The sequence below is a fragment of the Muntiacus reevesi genome, chromosome 1 (genome assembly GCF_963930625.1).
Source record: "Muntiacus reevesi chromosome 1, mMunRee1.1, whole genome shotgun sequence".
NCBI classification, from domain to species: domain Eukaryota; kingdom Metazoa; phylum Chordata; class Mammalia; order Artiodactyla; family Cervidae; genus Muntiacus; species Muntiacus reevesi.
In genome coordinates this window covers 216,675,070-216,699,815 of record NC_089249.1, presented here as the reverse complement: position 1 = coordinate 216,699,815, position 24,746 = coordinate 216,675,070, and the positions used below count along the sequence as shown (strand labels likewise).

At 47.4% G+C, this 24,746-nt stretch overlaps 1 protein-coding gene across 1 annotated transcript; it reads left to right on the top strand.

Annotated features, from left to right (window-relative positions):
* Positions 1–4,626: 4,626 nt before the first annotated feature.
* LMAN2 (lectin, mannose binding 2) lies at positions 4,627–24,272 on the top strand. The gene is made up of 8 exons (XM_065918270.1): positions 4,627–4,887; positions 5,055–5,173; positions 18,419–18,536; positions 19,158–19,237; positions 19,381–19,542; positions 19,631–19,745; positions 22,316–22,435; positions 23,611–24,272. Exons 1-8 carry the CDS (start codon positions 4,683–4,685, stop codon positions 23,769–23,771), a joined length of 1,080 nt encoding a protein of 359 aa, XP_065774342.1. The 5' UTR covers positions 4,627–4,682; the 3' UTR covers positions 23,772–24,272.
* The last annotated feature ends 474 nt before the right edge of the window (positions 24,273–24,746 follow it).

The window sequence follows — 24,746 nt, the reverse complement described above, 5'->3', positions numbered from 1 at the left end:
AGCTTCCCAGCCTCCCTCACAGTCAGGTGTGGTCCTGCACCAGCTAGTTCCCATCAGCTGAATGTGGGTGCAGTGGAGGGTACCAAGGCTTTTGCGTCCCGTGTGTCTTCCACGTTCTTTCCTTTCTCTTTAGCTGACTGTATACAGAAGATGATGAAGCCCTAGGGGCTTGTGGAACCACAAGAAGGAAGGAGCCTAGGTCTCCATGTTAATGTAAGAAAGTAAGCCATCAGTCAACCGGGAACACCAGCTTTGGACTGTTCAGAGAGAGAGAGAGAGAGAGATCAACTTCCTCGAGCTGCTATACACATGGGGTGTATTTGCTATAGTAGCTAGCATTATCCTAGTTAATACATCTCTTTGCCCAGTTCTAACTCACTTCTTTCTAGACGGCTTGCTCCAGGTCACCAGATTGTCGTTGCTCAGTCACTCAGTTGTGTCCAACTCTTTGCAACCCCATTGGACTGCAGCATGCCAGGTTTCCCTGTCCTTCACTATCTCCTGGAGTTTGTTCAATGCTCAATCTCATGTCTATTGAGTCGATGATGCTATCCAACCATCTCATCCTCTGTTGCCCCCGTCTCCTCCTGCCTTCAGTAAGTCATTCTTGGTGTGTGTATTGGAAGTTGCATCTGGAGCATTGTCAATGGTGGCCTTAAGTTCTGTGACAGTGTCAGTATATCTGTGACAGAGGGTGGTAGGGTGTGTGATGTGAGTGGCAGCTGCCTGCCTGTCCGCTGTGCCATGGATCTGGGCCTGGCTTCATAAGGCTTTAAAGTTTACAAAGTCTTCCCCCAATATGACCTCCTTTGATCCTCACAACCTGCTTGTGAATGATGCTCATTGAATAATCCTACAGTCAGGAAACTGAGATTCATAAGTGAGTTGCTGGGCTTCCCTGGTGGCCTAGTGATTAAGAATCCACCTGCCAACGCAGGGGATGTGGGTTTGACCCCTGGTCCAGGAAGATCCCACATGTTAAGCAATCAAGCCCATGCTCCACAATTACTGAGCCCGCATACAGCAGCTGCTGAAGCCCGAGTGCCCTAGAGCCTGAGTGACAAGAGAAGCCACTGAAGTGAGAAGCCAATGGTTTGCAACAAAGAGTAGCGCCTGCTCAACACAACTAGAGAAAGCCCGCATGCAGCAAGGTTACACATCGAGGTAGAACTCTGCTGAGTCGTGGGGGTGTGTGCCTGAGGCACTAGGAGCTGGCCCTGGGCCACCACTGGTCCAGGTTCCAATAGCTCATCTTCTTCCCGCAAAGACTAATCACCCAGGTCCTGCCTGGAACCCCCACCTCCCCGCAAGCACATCCCCCCTTGCTGCTGCAGAGATATGCCTTCCTACCACTACCACAATGGATACCAGTTTTGGCACAGACTGAATCTTCACCCCAGGGACATCCAGCCAACCCTGGGACTTCACACCTCTCAGCCCTTGTTAGTTTTCTCCCCTCCATAATTATGGTGATACTTCGACGTCACAAAACACATTTCTCAACTTTTCTTGCCCTGTCTTCCCACAGGGGATTTGTTACTGACATCTAGTTTCCCTATGGACTTCTGTTCCCCCTTCCCTGTGGAAACCTTCCTGACTCAGGCCCACCCTCTCTCATCTGGTCATAACACCTTACTTCACCTGTAACCTCCCTCCAGTCTCTCTCGCTGTAGCCAAAGAAACTCATGATTGGTCACCCCCATGCTTAAAACCATCCCATTGCCTTCTACTCCATAGTTGGAATTGAAGGCTGTTTGAGTTCTGGCCTCAGCCATACTCTTTCCCCTACCACTCCTCAGCCATTCCAAACTGTAATTCCTTTTGCCTTCAGGGATCTTTCCTGGTCTTTGCATTTCCTGTTCCCTTTGCTAAGGGTGCCTTTCTGGTAAACTCCGACTCATTCGTCAGGGTCTCTTTCCAGATTCTAGACCAAATATCCATTCTTTTACCAATTACTTATTAATCACCTTCTGTGTGCCAAGCACTTTTCTAGATGCTGGGGATTCAGTAGTGACAACAGCTGATAAAAACCCCAACCCTCATCAAGGTCCAAGTGTATGCATATGTCCTTGTTTGCATGTGTGTGCTTTGCTTAGTCGCTCAGTTGTGTCTGTTTAAATATGAATATTTCTTTGGGAGCGTATGCCTCTTGGAAGAGGACTTTTGTTGTATATACATCTGATGTTGTTGTTTAGTCGCTAAGTCATGTCTGACTTTTGTGCCACCACATGGACTGTTCCCCACCAGGCGCCTCTGTCCATTGGATTTCCCAGTCGAGGATATTGGAGTGGGTTGGCATTTCCTTCTCCAAGGGATCTTCCCGACCCAGGGATTGAGCCCACATCTCCTGCATTGGCAGGTGGATTCTTTACCACTGAGCCACCAGAGAAGCTCCATATAATTTTAAAAGGATGTCTTCCTACTTAATCCTGAAGAAGTTCATTCATTCAAAAAGGCAACTTCTTGAGACTTCCCTGGCCGTCCTGATCTCAGGGAGGCAGCAGTGAGTGGTGGCAATAAGTGAGATCTAAATTCCCTACCCAGTAATTGAACCTGGGTAGCCTGGGTACCAGGAATCTTAATTGCCAGACCAGCAAGGGCTAGAGGGTAGAAGCTATTTTTCCCTGGATCTTTGCCCCCAGTGAAAAATGCACTTACCACAGAGGCAGAAACTGTAAATGCAGGTACAGAGTTTATTATTGGAGACATAACACAACAACAAGTGGGAGAGCAAACAGAGAAATGTTTTGTTAAGAAGAAGCAAGGCAGAGATACAAACTGGAGAGAAAGGGTGTGGGCGTCCCCATTAGTGAAGAGGAACACAACAAACAGGCAGTTAAGCCATTTATATAGGGCAGTTCTTCCAGGTCTTTGTCTTCCTTCAGGCCAATTATCTGGTTTCTTTTTTCACACCTGGCCTACTCTGGGATACTCCCCTGGGTGCGCTTGCACCCTTCAGCCAAAATGTATCTCTAGGTGAAGACTTCTGACAGGAGCAAGACGCACTATGGCCTGGCATTATCCCCTGATTTTTGACCCACAAGCAGTCTTTCTGCACAGGTGTAACATCTCCCTTGTCCCAAAAGAGGGGGGAACGGAGATCCTACAATCCTTTACTCAAACAGGATTTTGTTCCTCTTTGTCCTTGCCACGACTGTTACCTTAAGGTGTTTACAAGAGGAAAACACTGGTTATTTACCCTGTTTCTGCTGTTACTTCCGTTTTGGAGGGCAAACAGTAAGCTGGTTGTAAATGCCTTAACTGGAGTCCACCTATCTCTTGTCTCAAGAAGTGCTAACAGTTGTTAGTATCCAGCCTGAAGCCCACTTCTTCATGCCCTATGAAATGCAATTGTATTGTAATGCAGTTGTAAATGTCTAACCTGGAGCCCATCTATCTCCTACATTGGTCCAGTGGCTAAGACTCTGTCCTCCTAATGTAGGGGTCTGGGATCCATCCCTGGTCAGAGAACTAGGTCCTGCCAACTAAGAGTTCACATGCTGCAACTAAAAAAATTCCCACATGCTACCACTAAAAACTGAAGATCCTGTGTGCTGCAATTAAGACCTGGAGCAGGCAAACAGTTTTTTTTTTGTTTTTGTTTTTTTTTAAGATGTGCTGTTGAGGCAGAGAACAGCAATTTAAAAGAGAGGGGGCCAACTTTTTAAAGGAGCAAGCAACCAACGATTCCACCCTGTGATCTATAACAGGGGTTATTAATTCAAGTGTCTAGGGGGCCAGGCAGGTGCTGTAAATTAGTGGCCAGAGTGGACAGGAGCTTTGAAAAATAAGGCATTTTTAGCAGGGCATCCCCATGACCCAAGTGTGGTTGGGTCTTCTGATTTTTCCTGAGAAGCTGGAAATTTGGGTTTTAAATAACGATTTATCTCGATTTAAAATATTAGTAGTTGAGCCATTTACCGAAATAGCACCAGTAAGAGCTCTGTTCAGCTGTGGGCCACCTGTTTCCCACCTTTGGTCCAGTCAGCATCGCTGGATCTTTCACGGAGGGGACCCGCTACAATCATTTGGATATGAATGGGCCCCAGCCATCACAGGGATGGGACTTCGGGCCTCCTCCTTCTGCTGAAATCCAATTGGGCCTGACGAGCAGTGGACGCCACCAAATAACAGAATTCTAAGTTTGCAAAGGCTTGGAGCCACAGACGAAAAAGCCCCGCCTGAGATCTATACGGCGCAGAAGTTGGAATTCAGGCCTCCACCTTCAATTTAGAACTCCTCTCTCCTCTGACTGGGAAAGATTACCCCACAGAGCTGACCAGTGGCCAGAGGTCAAGTGTTCTAGGGGCCCATAAAAACTACAAGTTCCAGCATGCCCCGCTTCACAGACGACCCCGCGCAGCCGGCCTACACAAATCATCCTTCCGCTCCCCGTTGGCCCGCAAACCGAACGTGCTGTTCCATGATTGGTTGCTGCTCTTGTCGCTCCTAAGAACCCATTGCTGAGGCTGGTTGACAGGTGTCTCGCAGTCGCCAAGGCACTCGACCAGGATAGGGGGCTGCTTAGCAAATAAAGCCGTCGTCCACTCGGCAGCGAGCCTTTGCTTTTGCTGGGAGTTCCCAGGTGACACTAGGGTTGGTGGGTTTCGGGCCGGAGGCTATTAGATGGAACACCCGGAAGGCGGAAGTCCTAGGACGGAAGTGGCCGAGAGGGACAGAGAATGGCGGCGGCGGCGGTAGCAGGCTGGATTTGGCTCTGGGGCTGGGGCTGGCGGTGCCCAGGGAGGTCTGGGCTTCGCGGCCCCGGCCCAGGCCCCACTATACTTCTGCTTTTCCTCTTGTTGCTGGGGCCGGTGGCTGCGGATATAACTGACGGCAACAGTGAACATCTCAAGCGGGAGCATTCGCTTATCAAGCCCTATCATGGTGAGGCCTGTTGCGGGAATGAGTTTAGGGTAAGGTCGAGGCTGGACGGAGTTGGGGAAGGGATGCTCTTTCTTCTGATCAGGGCAGCCCTGTGGGTTCCCTGCCTCGGCAAAGCTAGTCCTGGCCCGGCCTCTTAGGCAGCTGTCTGTCCTTGTCTCTGTCTGCAGGGATCGGTTCCAGCTCCACGCTCCTCTGGGACTTCCAAGGAAGCACGATGCTCACGAGCCAGTATGTGCGTCTGACCCCTGACGAGCGCAGCAAAGAGGGCTCTATCTGGAACCACCTGGTGAGTGGTTCCTAAGAGGGGAGGCAGACCATGAAGTAAGCCACTGCAGTTAGTCTTCAGCAGGCCTGAGCCTGATTTGAAGGCCCCCCTGCTCCCCCGCCCCCTTGGTCCCTTGCCTTAGTACTTGCCAGTAGTAACAGGTGATGGCTGTTGAAGTTACCACATGTCAGGAGCTGTTCTTGACACTTTGTGCACCTGTTTTTTTATTCCTTCAAAAGTCATGTAAAGTAACTGATGTTATCTCCGTTTCACTGGCTGAAGAAGCTAAGACTCAGTTGAAAGTGCCTTGCTCAAAGTCACATAGCCAGCAAATAGTGGAGCTGCTTCAACTGAACCCTCCCATTAGTGGGATAAAGGGAAGGAGTGGGGTCTTTATTGGGTGTTTTATGTGTGTTGGGCACTGACTTTAACGTGCCTTATTGCACTTAGTTCTCAGACTGATATAGATGGCTTTCGTGACTCTGCATAAGCAGAGCAAACATAGACAATAAATGGCTGTAAACAACATTTAAGTTCTGTCTCATCTCCAAGTCCAGCCATTCACTTGCTACACTTGACCGCAGCCTGGATGGTGGAGGAACCCATTAAAAATCTTGCAGACATCCGTCCTCTTTTTCAGTGCTTGATTGAGGGTCTGGCCATCAGTGGACTCATGGGCAGTTTTAGTTTCTGTGACCTTTGCTGCAGAGGTTATGGACCTTCAAGGGTTGCAGGCATGTCATACATAAGCAGTGGCCGAGATCTGCTGCTGCACAGACACCACACCAAGGAAGGTCAGGAACGGGTGCAAGGGGAATAACTGGGGGCAGAACCTACTCCTCCCTTCAACCTGTCTGATCCCAACCCTTTCCATGGCCTAAGCAGTTGGCCAGTGTCCTAGTTTTATCCATCACCCCGCTCTTTGGTCTCTCTGAATGACCTCCCCATGTAGTTCTGAGAGCCCACACCATCCTTGTGTTGCCTCGTCTGCGTGTGGCTTCTCCTCCTCCTCTCTTTCCTGCCTGGGGGATCCTTGCTTAGCTTTCACTCTGATCCTCAGAGCCTGGGGTCTCCTGTGAACGGATAAACATGCACTGCGTCTGCACGATCTGGCCCCCAGTGCCTCGCATCTCCAGTCCTCCTCTCGGTTAATATTCTCCCAACTTCTCTGGCTGCCGTTTTGCCTCAGGACCTTTGCACTTGTAGCTTCTGTCTGGAACACCATCTCCTGGCTCTTCATGCTTGCTTGGTTTCTCCTCACTTGTTAAGTTTTAGTTCGAGTGCCACCCACTCAGAGAGTACTTCAATAACTACCCTGTTTCCCCTGGAGTCACATTCTCTCACTTTATTCTGTCATATAACTTTAAAAATTTTCATTTTATGTTTGTTTGGCTGTGCCAGGTCTTCCATTTCGGTACAGAGGTCTTTGATCTTGCGGTATGCAGAATCTTCCCTGACCAGGGATCGATTGATCCTGAACCCCCTGCCTTGGGAGCGTAGAGTCTTGGCCACTGGACCCCCAGGGAAGCCCCTAATTTCATTTTATATTATGGCTGATTTACAGTATTGTGTTAGTTTCAAGTATACAGCAAAGTGATTCATTTATACAAATATCCATTTTGTTTTCGGGTTCTTTTCCCATATAGGTTATTGCAGAATATTGAGTAAAGTTCCTTGTGCTGTATTGTAGGTCCTTGTTGATTGTCTGTTTTATATATAGTAGTGTGTATTTATTAAACCCCAACTCCCAATTTTTCCCTCCCCCTACTACTTGTTCCCTTTGGTAACCAAAAGTTTCTTTTCCAAGTCTGTGAGTCTGTTTGTTTTGTAAATAAGTTCATTTGTATCTTTTTTTTTTTTTTTCTCTTAGATTTCACATAGAAGTGGTAGCATATGATATTTGACTTTTGATGTCTGGCTTACTTCACTTAGAATGATCTCTAGGTTCATTTATGTTGCTGCAAATGGCATTATTTCATTCTTTTTATGGTTGAGTAATATTCCACTGTATATATGTACATTTTCTTTATCCATTTCTCTGCTGCTGGACATTTAGGATGCTTCCGTGTCTTGGCTATTGTAAATATCACTGTGATGAACATTGGGGTGCATGTGTCTTTTTGAACTATGATTTTCTCCAGATATTTCCAGGAGTTGGATTACTGGATCATATTGTAGTTCTGTTTTTAGTTTTTTAAGGAATCTCCATGCTGTTCTCCATAGTGGCTATACCAGTTTACATTCCCACCAGCAGCATGGGAGGGTTCCCTTTTCTCCACACCCTCTGCAGCATTTATTATTTTTAGATTTTTTTGGTGATGTCCATTCTAACTGGTGTGAGGTGATGATACCTCATTGCAGTTTTTTTTTTTTAATCCTTAGGTAGTTTTTTATTATATCCTCCCAAAGATCATATGATGAGAGTCAGAGCAGTGGTATAAAGTGTTAAAGAAGTTCAGGAGAGAGTTGACTTATTGTCTTTAGGCTGGGGTGGATGTGGCTTCACGAAAGAGGTAGCAGTTAAACAGAAGGAGGTTCCTTCTTTCCCAAGAAACCAAAACCCCTTTTGCTTTCTCCCATACGTACATCCATTAAGAGCACTCTTCTTTGCCAAAAGAAAAGTTTGAAGTCATCTGAGGCCATCAAGGAATTACAGGGCAAAAATCATGATAGGGTTCCAGTTTTCTTCAGCATGCAGGGTTATCTGCTCCCTCACGGAAGCTACACTAGTGGTGGCTGTGCTCTCAGGTTCCACACCTGGGCCAGTGGAGGCAGTTTCCTGGCAGGTCAGTGGTCGTCCCTCCTCCCCCAAGGGGGCCTGCTCAGGAGCTGGCGTTCCTCTCCCCAGGTAGGCAGCAGCCAGCGTCGCTCTGGGGACCTGGAACATCACCGCCACTGCACCCAGAAAAGATAGAAAAATGATACCCACCCCTCCCTCCCTAACCTGCCCCCTGCCCCGAACGGCTCTTTGACTACCCTTGGTGGTGATAGCAGTGGCGGTGGCCAACTTGCCCCTCTGCCCCTTGCCCATGGCGCCATCTCCACACTGGCATTAGCGTGGACTCAGCCCCAGTAAGTTCTGATTTGTATGTCTCTAATAATGAGCGATGCCGAGCATCTTTTAATGTGCTTTTTGGCCATCTGTCTGTCTTCTTTGGAGAAATGTCTGTTTAGATCTTCTGCCCTTTTTTTTTTTTTTGATTGGTTGGTTTTTTTGATACTGAACTGAATGAGCTGTTTGTATATTTTGGGGATTAATCCTTTGTGGGTTGCTTCATTTGCAAATGTTTTCTCCCCTTCTGTGGATTGTCTTTTTGTTTATGGTTTCCTTTGCTGTGCAAAAGCATTTAAGTTTCATTAGGTCTCAATTTGTTTTTGGATAACTTTTTTTTCTTTTTTTTTTTGCTGCACTGCGAGGCATGTGGCGTCTTAGTTGCCCAACCCGGGCCCCCTGTGGTGGGAAGCACGGTGTCCCAATGACTGGACCGCCAGGGGGCTCCCATGCTTTTGGATAACTTTTATTTTAGTTTTTTTAAAAAAATTTATTTTTTTTTAATTGATTGATGATTGCTTTACAACATTGCTTTGATTTCTGTCACACATCAGCATGAATTAACCATAGGTGTATATGTGTCTCCTCCCTCTTGAATCTCCCTCCTCCCTCCAGCCCATTCCCACCCCTCTAGGTTATTGTGCAGTGCTTAGTTGATCAGTTGTGTCCAGCTCTTTGAGAACCCCGTGGACTGTAGTGCCCCAGGCTCCTCTATCCCTGGGGATTCTCCAGGCAAGAATACTGGGGTGGGTTGCTGTGTCCTCCAGGGGAGTCTCCCCGACCCAGGGGTGAACCCAGGTGACTACAGAGCCCCAGTTTGAGTTCTCCGAGTCATATAGCAAATCCCACTGCTGTCTACTTGTATGTGTGGTGTATGTGCCTCCGTGCTGCTCTCTCCTTGGAGAACTTCTAGTAACGAACTATATCTAAATGATCCCTGAAAGTATAGTCTTTGGATAACTTCTAAGAATGATATTTTTCAAGGAAGTGAGTTCAGCATAGCGTACATTCTTTTTTTTTTTTTTTTAAGTGAGGTGCAAATTGTGCCGAAACTGCTAGAAATTGGTTCAGTCACAAGTAACTTAATTATGATTGGAGGTCACTGGTGGTTGGTAGTGTCACAGGGGTGAGAATTCTGCACTTGCCATTGTCAGATTTTCAGTCTGGAATATAATTGTCTTATCTTCCTGTTGAGTGGAATCTAAATATTGCAATTTGAGATCCACTCTTTTAAACACTGTGTGCGTGTGCTAAGTCACTTCAGTTGTGTCCCATCTCTTTGCAACTCTATGGTCTGTAGCCTGCCAGGCTCCTCTATCCATGGGATTCTCCAGGCAAGAATACTGGAGTGGGTTGCCACGCCCTCCTCCAGGGGATCTTCCTGATCCAACCCATGGCTCCAGGATTGCAGGCAGGAGCTGAGCCACCGGGGAAGCTCTTTAAACACTTATTAATAAGCCCAAATTGTATGTCATTTTTTAAAATTGAACTTATATTTTCATTTCATATCCCACACAGAATTTTGTCCTAATGCAGTGTGTGTAATGCTTGAAAATCTTATTGATTAGCCTATCATGTTCTTCTGTGAATAAGTGTAATAATTTAAGCTTTTTAACTTTGTTGGGACCTTGAAATTAAGTTTTAATATTTTCTTTGGGATTATTATAGTTACCACTGGTATACAATTGTTTGAAAGAAATGCCTTACACATTACACAATTTTTGAGTAATTATTACACCGAGTAAACACTTTTTGAATTGCATCTCATTGAGCTGTCATCTCCCTGTTCCCATTTGATTGAATGTCATTGTCAGAATGAGAAGCTTAAGCATGACTTCTGCTTTTTGTTCACGTGAATGCTGAAAATTTATGTTTGCTTAAGTAGTAGATGGAGATTCAAGGAGTTTTGTTATAGCAGGGGTCATTCAATATTTTGAACTCCTTTGATTTATAAACCCCAAATGTAGTGATCTTTCATCAGAAATTTTAATGGAAAAAAATGTTAATGATGTATCAGCTGACTCTTAGATTAGCTCTGCCTTTCACTTTGTTGCAAGCCAAGACATAGAAACCACCTAGCTGTAAAATGGTTCATGACTGCCAAGTGATTGATTCTGATTCAGTTGGCCTGGGGGAGGGCCAGGGCATTAAGATTTCTCAGCTCCCCACATGGCTTAGCTGGGATGGAGGGCCATGACCATGTCATGTTCTGCCCCCCAAAGCAGCTTTACATTAGTTCCAGCCCATACCTCATCTGCTTAAAAACCTTTGTACTGTCTTTATCACAGTATTCTTTCTGATGATCTGCAGTCTTACCTGTAGTATGGGGAGACTTTCCAATGCTTGGATAGTCTTGGAGGTATCAGTTTCTAGGTCCTCAAATTCTGTGTGTGTGTGCTCTTTCCTAGAACTGATCCCCCTGCAGGCATGCTGGGGACGGGAGGGGAGGTCTTCCTTTCCCATCCTCTGGTGCACAGTGGCCCTTCTCAGAGGCACACCTCCTGCTTGCTTGGGGTCTTATCTCAGTGCCTTGTTCCAGGGCACAGAAACTCCTGGGCATCAAAGAGGCCATTTGAAATACTGGCTTCTGGGCTGACTCTTGTGTATGTAAGTTACATTTTTACATTTTTTTCAAATATATAAGTGCTTTTCTAGTTGTCTTTATTTTTTAAGTTGTTATTATTGATATCTAGTTTAATTTCTTCATGGTCAAGAAATGGATTCTGTGATTTTAATCCTTGGACATCTGTTGAGACTTGCAGATGGTCCTTCAAGTGGTCACGGTTTGGGGGACACATTCATGTGTGCTTGCTAAAGACGTAGATTCTTTGCTGGTTGAGTGAAGTGTGCCATTTAGATCTTTAGGTCTGTTTGCTGACTGGGCTCAAATTTCTATATCTTTCTGACATTTTGCTTGTTTTTATCAGTTATTAGAAGAGGTGTATTAAAATGTCTGTGTGTGTATTTGCCTTCATCTTTAGAGTCTGTCAGTTTCCACTTCCTGTATTTTGAGACCAACATTTTCCTGGTAAATGGAGTCCTTTGTCATGGAGAAGAGTCCTCTTCTAAACTTTGTTATCAGCACAGCTGCACAAGCTTGCTTTTGCTTAGCATTTGCATGTGCTGTCTTTTTTTGTCCTTTTCTTTTCCCTGCCTCTTTTAGAGTTGTCTCTTGTAAATAACATATAATCAGGCTTTTGGGTGGTTATCCATTTATTTTTATTATGATAAAACACAGTAACATAACAATTTGCCATTTAACCTTTCTTAAAAAGAAGTTTATTTATTGGTCTTTGCCTAGACTTAGCTGCAACATGAGGGATCTTTGGTCCTTAGTTGCAGCATGTGGATCTTTAGTTGTGGCATGCGAATCTTAGTTGAGGCAGATGCTGACTAGTTGCCTGACCAGAGATTGAACCCAGGCCCCTGCATTGGGAGCCTGGAGCCTTAGCCACTGGACTACCAGGGAAGTCCCCATTTAACCTTTTATTGTTTTTTATTTTTAAACAGTTTAATTTTTCAAACCATTCTCTTCTGCATGATACTTAATGGCATTGAGACAGTTTTTAAAAGTGTAAATGGTCACCACACAGGATGTAAGAGTATACAATGGGAAAAAGACAATCTCTTCAGCAAGTGGTGTTGGAAAAGTTGGACAGCCTCATGTAAATCAGTGAAGTTAGAACACATGCTCACACCACACACAAAAATAAACTCAAGATGGCTTAAAGACTTATATATAAGACATGACATCGTAAAACTCCTAGAAGAGAACATCGATAAAACATTTCTAACATAAATTGTACAGTGTTTCCTTAGGTCAGTCTCCCAAGGCAATAGAAATAAAAAGGAAAAATAAACAAATGGGTCCTAATCAAACTTAGAAACTTTTGTAAAGAAAGCCATAAGCAAAATGAAAAGATACCTATGGATTGGGAGAAAGTGAAAATGGCTCAGTCATGTCCAACTCTGCGACCCCTTGGACTGTAATCCATGGAATTCTCCAGGCCAGAATACTGGAGTGGGTAGCCTTTCCCTTCTCTAGCGGATCTTCCCAACCCAGGGATCGAACCCAGGGATCTCCTGCATTGCAGGCGGATTCTTTACCGTCTGAGCCACCAGGGAAGCCCAGGAATACTAAAATGGGTAGCCTATTCCTTCTCTAGCAGATCTTTCTGACTCAGGAATCGAACTGGAGTCTCCTGCATTGCAGGCGGATTCTTTACCAACTAAGCTACCAGGGAAGCCCAGATTGAGAGAAAATATTTACAAATGATGAGACCAACAGGGGTTTAATTTCCAAAATATTCAAACAGCTCATTCAATTCAATAATAATTTTTAAAAAAATTAAAAAATGGGCAGAAGACCTAAACAGACATTTCTCCAAAGAAGATATACAGATGGCCAATGCCTGTGTGTATACTCAGTTGCAAGTGAAGTCAGATTCTTTGTGATCCCATGAACTGTAGCCCTCAGGCTCCTCTGTCTATGGGATTTTCCAGGCAAAAATACTGGAATGGGTTGCCATTTCTTTCTCCAGGGGATCTTCCCTGCGCAGATCCACATCTTCTGCGTTGGCAGGTAAATTCTTTACCACTGAGCCACCCGAGAAGCCAGTTATTAGAGAAATGCAAATCAAAACTTGAGTGAGGTTCCACCTCACACTGGTCAGAATGGCCATCATTAAAAAATCTACCAACTATAAGTGCTGGAAGGGGTGTGGAAAAAAGGAGCCCTGTTACACTGTTGATGGGAATGTTAATTGGAACAGCCAGTGTGGAGAGCCCTCAGAAAACTAAAAATAGAGTTGTCATATGATCCAGCAGTCCCACTCTAGGACATATACTTAGAACTCTTAATTTGAAAAGATACATGCATTCCTATGTTCATTAAAGCACTGTTTACAATAGCCAAGACATGGAAACAGCCTAAATGTCTGTCAGCAGATGAATGGGGCAAGATGTGTGTGTGTGTCTGTGTGTGTGAACACATATACACACAAACGGAATAGTACTCAGCCACAAAAAAGAACAGTGCCACTTGCAGCAACATGGATGGACTGAGGGGGTTTCTCAGGTGGCACTAGTGGTAAAGAACCTACCTGCTGGTGCAGGTAAACATAAGAGATGCGGGTTTGATCCCTGGGTCAGGAAGATCCCCTGGAGGAGGGCACGGCAACCTACTCCAGTATTCTTGTCTGTAGAATCCCATGGACAGAGAAGCCATAGGGTTGCACAGAGTTAGACACGAATGAAGTGACTTAGCATGCATGCATGGATGGACCTAGAGATTACCATGCTAAGTGAAGTTAGCGAAAGACAGGTATCTTATGATATCACTTATGTGGAATCTAAAACATGACACGAACATATATACAAAACAGACTCACAGACATGGAGAACAGGCTTGTGGTTGCCAAGTTGTCAGGGAGTTGGGGAGGGAAGGACTGGAAGTTTGGGATTAGCAGACACAAACTATTCATATAGGATGAATAAACAACAACCCCCCCCTACTGTATAGCACAGGGAACTATATTCAGCATCCTGTGATAATCCGTAATGGAAAATACGAAAATGTGAAAACGACTATGTGTGTATAACTGAGTTGCTTTCCTGTATAGCAGAAATTAACACAATATTGTGAATCAGTCTACAGTAAAATTTTTTAAAGTGTAATGTCTACCAACAAAAGATGAGTTTCAATTACTATAAATATGTATCTACATGAAAAAGAAAATTTTAAAATTTCTCAAATTTTTTATTGTGGTAAAATATACATGACATAAAATTGACCATTTTAACCATCTTTAAGTGTACAGTTTAGTGGCATTAAGTACATTCATTTTGTTGTGCAGCTATCACCACCATCCATCTCCAGAACTTTTTAATCATTGGAAGCTGAAACTACTCCTTAAACACTAACTCCCTGTTTTCTGCCTCTCTGAAGCCCTGGTAGCCACTATTCTACTTTCTGGTTTTGAATTTGACTCTTCTAGGTACCTCACATAAATGGAATCATAGAATATTTGTATCTGACTTATTGCACTTAGCATAATATAGGCAAAGTGCATCCATGTTGTAGCATGTATTAGTATTTCATTCTTTTCATGGCTAAATAGTACCCTGGTGTGTCTGTGTGTGTGTGCACCACACTTTGTCCGTCCATTCGTCTGTGGGCGGGCACTGGGTCGTTTCCGCCTTTTGGCTCTTGTGCTGCTGTGTACATGGGTGGACAAAGGTGGCTACTGGAGTGTCTGCTTTCGCTGTTCTTGATAAATACCTAGGAAGTGGAATTGCTTGGTTATATGGTAACTCTTTGTTAAACTTTTTGAGGACGACCACACTTTTCCACAGCAACCACACCATTTTACAGTCCCACCAGCAATGCACTAGGGTTCCAGTTTCTCCATATCTTTATAATTTTGTATTTTCCATTTTTTTTTATAATAGTCATCCAAACGAGTATGAAGTGGTATCTGGTTTTGATTTACATTTCTCTAATGATTAATGATGTTGAGCATCTTTTATATGCTTTTCATATACAAATTATTATCTTCTTTGAAAAACATGTCTGTCTAAATCCTTTGTCTGGTTTTGGGTTGTTTTTTGTTGTTGAGTTTTAGGAGTTCTTTTTGTATTCTGGACATTATCAGTATATGATTTGGAAATATTTTCTTTCAATCTGTGGGCTGTCTTATCATTCTCTTGATGTTCTTTGACATGTGAAAGGTTTTAATTTCGATTAAGTTCAGTTTTGTTTGTGCTATGGTGGCATATCCAGGAAATTATTGCTAAATCTAGTGTTTCCCCTGTTTTCTTCTAAGAGTTTTATACTTTTGGCTCTTTAGTTTAAATCTTTGATCTATTATTTATTTTTTAAGATTAAACTTTTTTTTGAGATAATTGTAGGTTCACATGTAGTTGTAAGAAAAAATAAAGAGATTAAGAAGTACAGAATTCCAGTTGTAAAATTAAATCATGGGAATGTAATGTATAGCATAGGAAATGTGGTCAATAATATTGCAATAATAATAGTCTTACAGTAACTCTATGGTGACGGGATATTACTAGACTTGTGGTGATCAATTTGTAATGTATGTAACCATCAAATCTCTATGTGGTACACCTGAAACTGATATTGTATGTCAACTATGTTTCATTTTTAAAAAAGAAAAGAATACAGGGAGATCCTGGGTACCCTCACCAGCATTTAGTCTATCTACATTTTGTAAAGTCATTGATACATTTGGATTTAATCTACCATCTTACTTTTTACTTTCTGTTTTTATTGGCTGTCCTCTGTTCACTTTTCTCTCTGGTCTTGGCTTCTTTTGAGTTGGTTAGTTTTTATTCCACTTTTATTCTTCTGTTAGCTTGAAAGTTCTGTGCTTATTTTCCAAGATTTTGGTGATTACTTTGGAGTTTAAACACAGATCATGTTTTACCAAAGAGTACTGATAAGGTGTACTTTTAACTCCTTCGAGGATGATGATAGGCTTTTAGGATGCTTTAACTTCTTTTACCTTGTTGTTATTAATCTTTCTGTTTTAAATCACACAAAACATTATTGTTTTATACAGCTAAATATTTATTTGTATTTTTAGTCTCATACTTAATCTAGTCATTGGTCTTCATTCCTTCTTGAATCTTTGACTTCATGTCTGGATCTGGATCACATTTCTCCCTGAAGAATGAAAGATAGTCTTAGTGTTTTTGTCAGAAGATGTCTTAATTTCACCTTCTTTTTTTTGTTTTTAAAGGGGATTACATAAGTTGGTCTATTTATTATAGGCTAGCAGTGGTGGTGCTTCTGCTGGTCCTGCAGTTCCTTCATCTGAGACCTGACCTTCCTGTGACAGCAGAAGTGGCGATGTTGGTTCAGGCACCGCCAGCTACTGTTCTCATGAAGGAACTGCAGTGGCAGATCCCCACAGCTTGTCTCTTAATCTTGATTTTGTCACAGGAGCAAGTGTACTTGTGCTGGCTGCTTTCCATTCTCTTCACCATTTTCCTGAGGGAAATAGCAGATCCCACATTTACTGAATATTCTTTGTGTGTTTAGCTCTATTGCCGAAAATTAGGTCCAAGGCCAAAGAGCACCTTCATTCTTGAAGGATACATGTGCTAAGTATAGAATCCTATGTTGATTGTTATTTTCCTTCAACTCCAAATATATCAGCCTATTGTCTTATTACTCCTAGTGTTTCTGTTGAAAATTCTAGTATCAGGCTAATTATAGCTCCTTTGAGGTTAATCTTTTTATTCCTTCTGGTTACTTTTAAGGGTCCCTGGGATGATGATGGCGGTCGTTGTTCTCTCTCCCTCTTTGCCTTTCTCTGTGTTTTGTTCTTATCTTGTCTCTTCATGTGCCTGGTATTTTTGGTTGTGTCCCAGATACTGTGTTTGTACAATGTTTTGTTAAAAGTATGAGGTCTGAGTGGGTCTGTTTAGTCTAATTTCAGGGACTGTGAGAACTCATAGCTGAACTGCAGCCCCTGGGAGCTCTTTCTCATTTGTTCTTACTTTTCATTTGTGATTTTTGTCACCTCTATCCAAAGCAAGACTGATTTACTAGTTATTCCAACCCCCTCAGCAGGTCTTGGACTCAGATTCCTTGCACATCTGTCATGGAGACCTGCTTTTTATCACCTCACAGTTGCCCAAATCCAGAATCTGCAGGGTCTCCCAGAGCCAGTGAACTGTCAGAACCTGGGAAGGCTGACTTCACACTATGTCAGACTGTCGTGCAGGTGCCTGCTAACCCTGTATTCTCAAGGGCCGAGTCTTCTCACCTGAGCTCCTGGTGCCCAGGCCCAGAACAGTGCCTGGTGAATCAGTGATGCACAAGCCACGATGGGACATAGGGTTTTTTATTTTTTATTTGAGTTTTTTATGATTACAGAAGTAATATGTTCAGTATAGAAGATTGAAATGTAGAAGTAAACATTCCCCTCCCAGAGTTAGCTTTCATTAATGTTAGTCATATTTCTTTCATTTCCTTCTTTCTCTGCACAGAGACTAATATATATATATTTTTTTTAAGTGGGCACATTGCGCTGATACTGTTTTCAGCTTATCTTTCCTCTTAGTATCTTTGACATCTTGATCTTGACTTGTAAGAGCTTATGGATCTCCCTCATTTTGTTAAAAAGCTGCAACAGCCAGATTGCTCCCAAGAAAATGGGAGCATCCGCTGTCCTCTGGATTTAGGCCGTTTCTCTTCATTCTTGTCTGCATTGCTGCTCATTATCTCTTTAAGCCTTGCCAATCTGATAAGTCAGCAATATCTTGTCTTTGCTTTTCAGCTGGGCCTTTGTTTAATTACTTTTTCACACACCCATCTGCAGACTTTCTCTAAGCAGATTCTTGTTAGAGTGTCAATACCATAGTTTTCATGAGCAGCTTCCTGGTAGGCAAAGCCAGGCTGGTGTCCTTGCTGTGGGCCCAGCTTTGCGCCTTGCTGACTGCTGGGAAGTACTTCCTTCCCTCACATCATAGTAGCCCAGAGGCCCCAGAGCTGCCCTTCCAGCCCCCAGGCCCGATACCGGCATAACCACCCTCAGGCTGGGCTGAGACCGCAAGAGGCAGGTGGCATGCCTGCTGAGAGTCCAGGGCTTCGAGTCTGCCAGACCTGGGTGTGGGTCCCTCCGTTTGAGGGAACACAGTGGGGATGGAAAGCCAGAAAGGAGTTGGTGCAGCTTGTGTTACAGGCCTGAAGGCCATGGCAGCTGTAGGCAACAGCAGAAGTTTCCGAGTCAGACAGTCCTGGGCGTGAGTCAGGACATCCACTTACCTACTGTGGAGAAGTTATTTCGACTCTGAATATGTTTTCTTTTTATAAAATATGTGACTCAAATAGGGATAGTAATCCTTCCACAAGATTCTGGGGGACAGGAACAGTAGGGATGGAGAAGAAACAAGGCTAACAGGTTTGGCTGGTATAAAGGAAAGTGAGTCAAGGTGTGAGAACCAACCCAGGAGAAGACTGGGGCCAGGGTGGGTGGAGTCTGGGCCTCAGCAGCCTTGGGACAGTCTGTGGCCTCCCTCTCCCTCCCTCCTGAGACGCTTGGGGATCTCTTCACCAGTGATACTTGGGATCCTGCTGCCTGGCCCTGTTCTGAGTGTCCTGACTCGCTCTAGGGTCTGTGCTGGGTCACTCCTAGTGAGTAGGCAAGCCTGGGGAGCTCTGACAGCCCTCTCTGCTCTCCCTCTAGCCTTGCTTCCTCAAGGACTGGGAGATGCACGTTCACTTCAAAGTTCATGGCGCAGGAAAGAAAAATCTCCATGGAGACGGCATTGCCTTGTGGTACACCCGGGACCGCCTGGTGCCAGGTAGGGTGGTGCTGGCACAGGTGGGCTGTCTGTGGCCAGGAATCCTCCACTCTGCACTCCTGTTAGGGTGCTGCTGCTCCCCTTTGAGGAAACATGGGGCCTGGGGAGTAGCTGGAGGGAGCGTCCTGTAGAAGATGACCCCATGGTTAACTCTGTGCCCAGTGTGGCCTGGTCTTCACCAGCTAAGAGGGTTTTACCATCCTATCATTTTAAGAAGGAAAAAACAAGGAAGACTGTGACAGAGACCATCTGTGGCCCACAAAGCCTAAAATCTTTGCTCTCTGGCCTTGGACAGACCCCTGGATTCAGGGATGGTCCTTACTGCATGACCACCTGGTTTTTTACAGATTAGGTATCCTCTTGCCCCCGACACCTCAGAGCACATAGACAGGTGCTGTTCCTTCACAGTTCAGACTTCAAACTAGAGTCCTTTCTGCCACATGCCTGAGACTACCCTTCCACCCCCCGCCCCACCCCACTTAGAGAGCCCTTCTTTTTCCTGGGAGCATGACCGTGGGCTAACCTCTTTTGACCCCATCCACGCTGGCATTGCTCTGTCCTTCAGGTACCCATCGGGCAACTCCCAATTTCTCCCATCACAGGAGCATCTTCTAATTCTAGGGCCTGTGTTTGGAAGCAAAGACAACTTCCATGGCTTAGCCATCTTCCTGGACACGTACCCCAACGATGAGACCACAGAGGTAGGCCCTTGCTCTCCTGCAGAGCAGGACTGGACTTGTCCCTGGGCCCTGCATGGGAGCAGCCTCCAGGGATCAGGGTGGTGGGTTCCCTGCGGCCTCCCACTGGCTGGGCTGCCCTCGGAGTGACCGGTGTCTTGTCTCAGCGCGTGTTCCCGTACATCTCCGTGATGGTCAACAATGGCTCCCTGTCCTACGACCACAGCAAGGATGGCCGCTGGACCGAGCTGGCGGGCTGCACGGCTGACTTCCGCAACCGCGATCACGACACCTTCCTGGCAGTGCGCTACTCCCGGGGTCGCCTGACGGTGAGCAGGCAGGAGGGGTGGCTCTGCGGGGCTTGGGAAGGCAGGCAGGCCGGCCCTGGGCCGCCCTTGACCTCCTGGCTGGCCGCAGGTGATGACTGACCTGGAGGACAAGAATGAGTGGAAGAACTGCATTGACATTACGGGAGTGCGCCTGCCCACCGGCTACTACTTTGGAGCCTCTGCTGGTACTGGCGACCTGTCTGGTGAGTGTGCGGGCAGTGCAGGGCATCCAGTCTCAGTCTGACCTTCCCTGCTTTTGGGAGCTTGTGACATGGCAGGTCCCTTTCCTCCTCGACCTGCCTTCATTTGGTTCCACACCTGCTTGGTTTTCTTCCCCCTCTTCCCGTGTGTGTGCAGTCCTTCAGCCATCTTCCCTCTCTGTCACCTGTGAGCTGGGGGGGGGTTGAATCTGGTGAACCCAGCGATGGACCCCCACATGTCCCTCTCCAGACCCGCGTCACCAGCCACTTGCCCAGCAGGCCTCTCAGCCTTCACACGCCCACAGCCAGAGACAAACGAACCTCTGTTCTAGTGGTTACCTGGGTCAGAGCACCTTGGTGATATTCCGGCCTCTGCTTTTTCTCTCACCTGCCACCTCCCATTTGTTGGCGTGTCCTGCTGGCTGTGTCTTCTTTTCACCCTGCAGCAGACCACTCTTCTCCCTTCCTTTACTGCAGGCAGGTCTGGGCCACCGTCCTCTCTTGCTTGGACAATTGCAGGAGCCTCCCGAGTGTCCCCTCATCCCAGCACCACAGCCGAGCTACTCCTTCCACCTCACTCAGAGCTGAGGATGCTGCCCTCCCAGCAGTGGTCCTGTTGCCTTCCACCACATTCCCTCTGCCCCGTCCTCTCTGCTGACACTGCCCCTAGCCACTCTCCAGACCCACCCCTGCCCTCCGGCCTTGGGCCTCTGTGCCTGCGTCTCTCCAGGTCTTGCTCAGATATCTCTTTCCCAGTGAGGCCATCCCTGATTCCCTCATTTAAAGTCACACACACACAGACCCCAGTTGCCTGCACACTTCCTGTCGCCTTTTCTAGCTTTATTTTTCTTCATAGCATTTAACCATCCTAGTATCCACTGTGTCATTCATTTCATTGTCATGTCCCCCTCACTGAATTGTGAGCTCCATGGAGTCAGGGCTCTGTCTTGTTTGGCCCACGGTGAGTGCTGTAAGCTTTGGGGTGCTCCCTGCCTGTACAGGCCTCTTGGGACCACCAGGCCTGGGTGGCGCTTGTTGGTGGCCCTTGGCGCTGGTCCCTTCTCAGGGCCCTCGGGAGGCACCATACCTGGGGTCAGCTCTTGTTGACCAGAGCTGAGAACAATGTGGCAGACCAGACAGAGGTTTGTTTGTTGTCAGGATAGATGTTTCCAGGGCCTATGAGCCAGCCACTGTCCAGGAGCGTCCCTGTCACCATGGAAGTGTCTGGGTCCATTTGCTTCCTGGAGTGTCTATTGTTTTAAGGTTTCTAATATGGAAATTCCAATTGTATACCCACAAGAGGGAAGATGGTGTGATAAGCCCCTTACTGCTGTTACCCAGCTGCAGTAATTACCAGCTCACAGCCTGTCTTGTGTCTTTTGTGGACCCGGTACAAGCCCTCCTTGGGTTACCTGGAATTCCATCTGACAGTGTTTCAGCAGGTGTCATGAGAAAGTTCTGGAAACAGAGCCAGGTCTCTGACAGGGGTTATTCTCTGAGTCTGTCTGGAGAGGCCCTGGGAAGGGCGATGGAGGGGCCTTGCCTGCGGTAGTGTGTGACCCTTAGGCAGAGGGGCATGCATGCCAGCCTCCCGCCAGGTGTCTCATGGCTATTCTTAGGTAGGTCGCTGTCTCTTTCCCCTTTTGTACAGCTGAGACCATTGGGCATTTGGGAGTTGGAGGGAGGTGAACATCAAGTTCGGGCACCCAGGAAGTGACAGAGCTCAAATGGGACCTGCTGTCTGACTCCAGGGTCTCTGCGTGTCCCTGGGCTTCCAGGGCTACACACACCGGGTGTCTGGTACACTGGTCTCTGCCTGACCTGGCCGCAGGGTCCTTGCTCTTTACGCTTTCCCCCTTTTCCTGGCCTTTATTCAGATTCCAGTCAGTTAGCTGAGCTGATAGCTGGTGGCAGGCTGCCTGCGACCCTCATCTCAGTTCTGAGCCTCACCCTCTCCATCTCAAAACGGGATTGTCAGTTACTGTCAGTGTCAGGCAGAGGTCCTCTCCTGCCCACACTAGTGGACTGGGGCCTGCCTCACATCTCCCCAGGTACAGTCAGTGACTGTCACAGCTGAGCTGTCAGCACTAGGGTCTCTATGACAGAGCGTCTGGCGGCTGCCTGCCCCTGGGAGGGTCAGGCTTCTCAGCCAGCCATGCAGCAGTGTGTGGGTCTTTATCCAGTTCTGTTTTCAAGGACATACTACCTCCAGGCAGTATACCTTTGGCCCTGTGTGTGCTTTCTCGTTTACATGCCTCAGTAACCGCAAGATGGAGATTACCACCCCCATTTACAAATGAGACTGAGCCTCAAAGAGGGTAGCAGAGCCAGGATCCGACCCAGCGATGCTGATTGTAAAACCTGTGCTTTTTCCTCTCTGCTCTGCTGCTTCCCAGGTTTCTTATTGCTGAGTTCTGGAGTATTCCAGCCCTTGGAATACTGCTTGCTGGAGGCTGCTGGGTTCTCTGCAGGGGACCTGGCCACTCTGTGTGGTGGGGGGCGGGAGACGGTTGAGCCACGTGCGCCAGAGTGGCTCCGTGCCCCTTAGAAGCTAACTCTCGTCATGATTGCAGACAATCATGACATCATCTCCATGAAGCTGTTCCAGCTGATGGTGGAGCACACACCAGACGAGGAGAGCATCGACTGGACCAAGATCGAGCCCAGCGTCAACTTCCTCAAGTCGCCCAAAGGTATGCTCGCACAGCCCCTCCCAGTGGGGCCTGGGCTGGCTTAGGAGCTGCTCGGCGTCCATCTGCCCTTCCCTGGACCAGCTCGGCCCTTGAGTCAGCAGCTAGTGCTCGTGAACAGGTGTGTGAGCCCCTGGCATCTGCATCGTCCTGCACTCAGAGCTGGGATAACGGCCAGTGAAGCCAGAGGGACTGTTCGCTGGTGCAGGCGTGCTGATATCTCAGTGCAGGGCCTCAGCGAACAGCCTGCACTAGGTCCTACAGCTGCTAGGGGAGCTGATCCTTAGGCTTCCTCAGCTAGAAAGAGGTAAAATGGCGGGATGCAAACTTGAGTTTTGGCAAACCTCCAGGTCTGAGCCCTTTGCAGGGTAGCCGTCAGCCACCACTCCATCCTCACAGAGAGAGGGTTTTCAGGATGGATGGGGCGTGAGGCCCTGTGTATGTGTGTGTGCTGCGAACTCTGCTTTAGGAGCCCCAGAGTCGTGCGTGTCGGCCCAGCGGGAGATTGAGTACCACTGGAACCCAAAATTTTATGTGACATTTCACTTTTTAAAGATTCAAGTTGCTTTTAAATGTTTGGGGGCCAAACAACCCCTGCCATAAACCACTGATTTGCAACCTTCCGTTGAAGGCTTCCTGCTGCCAAGGCTTTTGGACACATCTGCTCCAGCCCACCCAGCAACCTATGCAGCTGGCCTGGCAGGGGTTGATTCCTTGTCAGACAAGTGGGCCCACTGGGCTAGAAGGTCAAAGCGAAAGGACGGAGGTTGAGGGTCAGGGCCCTGGGAGCATCCCCGGGAGGCACCGAATGGGTCCACATGTGAGGGAGGGCAGCCTGTGGCCAGGGCCATGTTTCTTCAGCTGGGGACCTCAGACCACTGCACTGGACTGGGGGCGGTCTTGGGAAAACAGGTCCTGGGCCCGCCTCGGCCGATTCAGGCTGTCAGGGAGATCCCAGGTGTTCAGTGTTCACCAGCTTCTTGCAGCAGAAGGCACCTCAGCCTGGATCCCAGGGAACCTTGGTCCCAGTGAGATTGTCGCTCTGTGCGTACTCCTGCCCCTCGCTGGAGCCGTGCGAGCAGGCCACAGCTGCTGCCTCGGGGGTGGGGTGGGGGGCCTTGTCACGCTGTCTCCAGGGAGCCCATTCGGCCTCTCATTTCCCCTCTCTCCTCCCTCAGACAATGTGGACGACCCAACGGGGAACTTCCGCAGCGGACCCCTGACGGGGTGGCGGGTGTTTCTGCTGCTGCTCTGCGCGCTCCTGGGCATCATCGTGTGTGCCGTGGTGGGGGCCGTGGTGTTTCAGAAGCGGCAGGAACGGAACAAGCGTTTCTACTGAGCAGCCAGCCCGTGCTTGGGGAAGGGCCCTGGCGCTAATGTGAACTTTTTTTTTACTAGGATTGTAAAAGGAAAATAAGATGACCTTATTTCTTAACCATTTCAAAGAAATAATTAAAGTATTTTCATATATTTTGCTTCTTGCCCAATGGGGAGTAAGGCTGCAGGGCTGGGGAATAAGGGTTTTCCATGCCCACAGCTGAGGGCAGAGGCCCCGGCCCTGTGCAGGCCTCTCAGGAGCAGGGGGTCTGTGCCTGCTGCTGGGCCGAGAGCCTGGCAGGTGGCTGTGAACACTGGAGGGCCCCCCAGGCCACACTGGGGTGGGCGCCTGAGGACACAAGCAGTGATCTTGTTCTGTGCTGTGTGGTATGTGTGGCAGAAGAGGAGGCCAGCTGGGGAGCCTGGGTCTTCACGCTCCAAGCTTCTTCCCAAGGCAGACCCTCGGGTGAGGCTGGAGGAGCAGTTTGGTGGTTTGCTAAATAAAGTGAAATAACCAACCTCAGTTGTGTGGCTGCCCTAAGAGGTCTGCTTTTCCTTTCTTCGAATGACTTCCGGTGCTTTCCAGCTTCAAGCCTCATCCCCTCAGGCGTGGCCCGGCCCCAGGAGTCAGGTGCGGTGTTCTCCATTTCCCAGTTGGGGAATCAGTTGTTGGAGGTCAAGCAAAACTTGCCCGGTGACACAGCCGCTGGCAACATGGGGTGGGGCCTGTGCTCTCTCCACACACCCGGGGCCTCTGTGAAAGCACCCACTGAGGGGAGGATGTGGTTCCCACACGGAGGGGGTGACTTCCCACCCAAGGGCTTGTGGGTCAGCAGTGGGGTTCCCATTGGTGTCATGGCTGGTCAAAGGTGGTTTACGACGTGAAGAAAGCCCACAGTGGTAAGTGCCACATGGGGCAGCCTCTGAGGCTCACTCCCAGTGCAGCTGGCTGCTGCATCCAGTCTCGCCTGACCCCCGCCTGCCACGGGACGGGTCC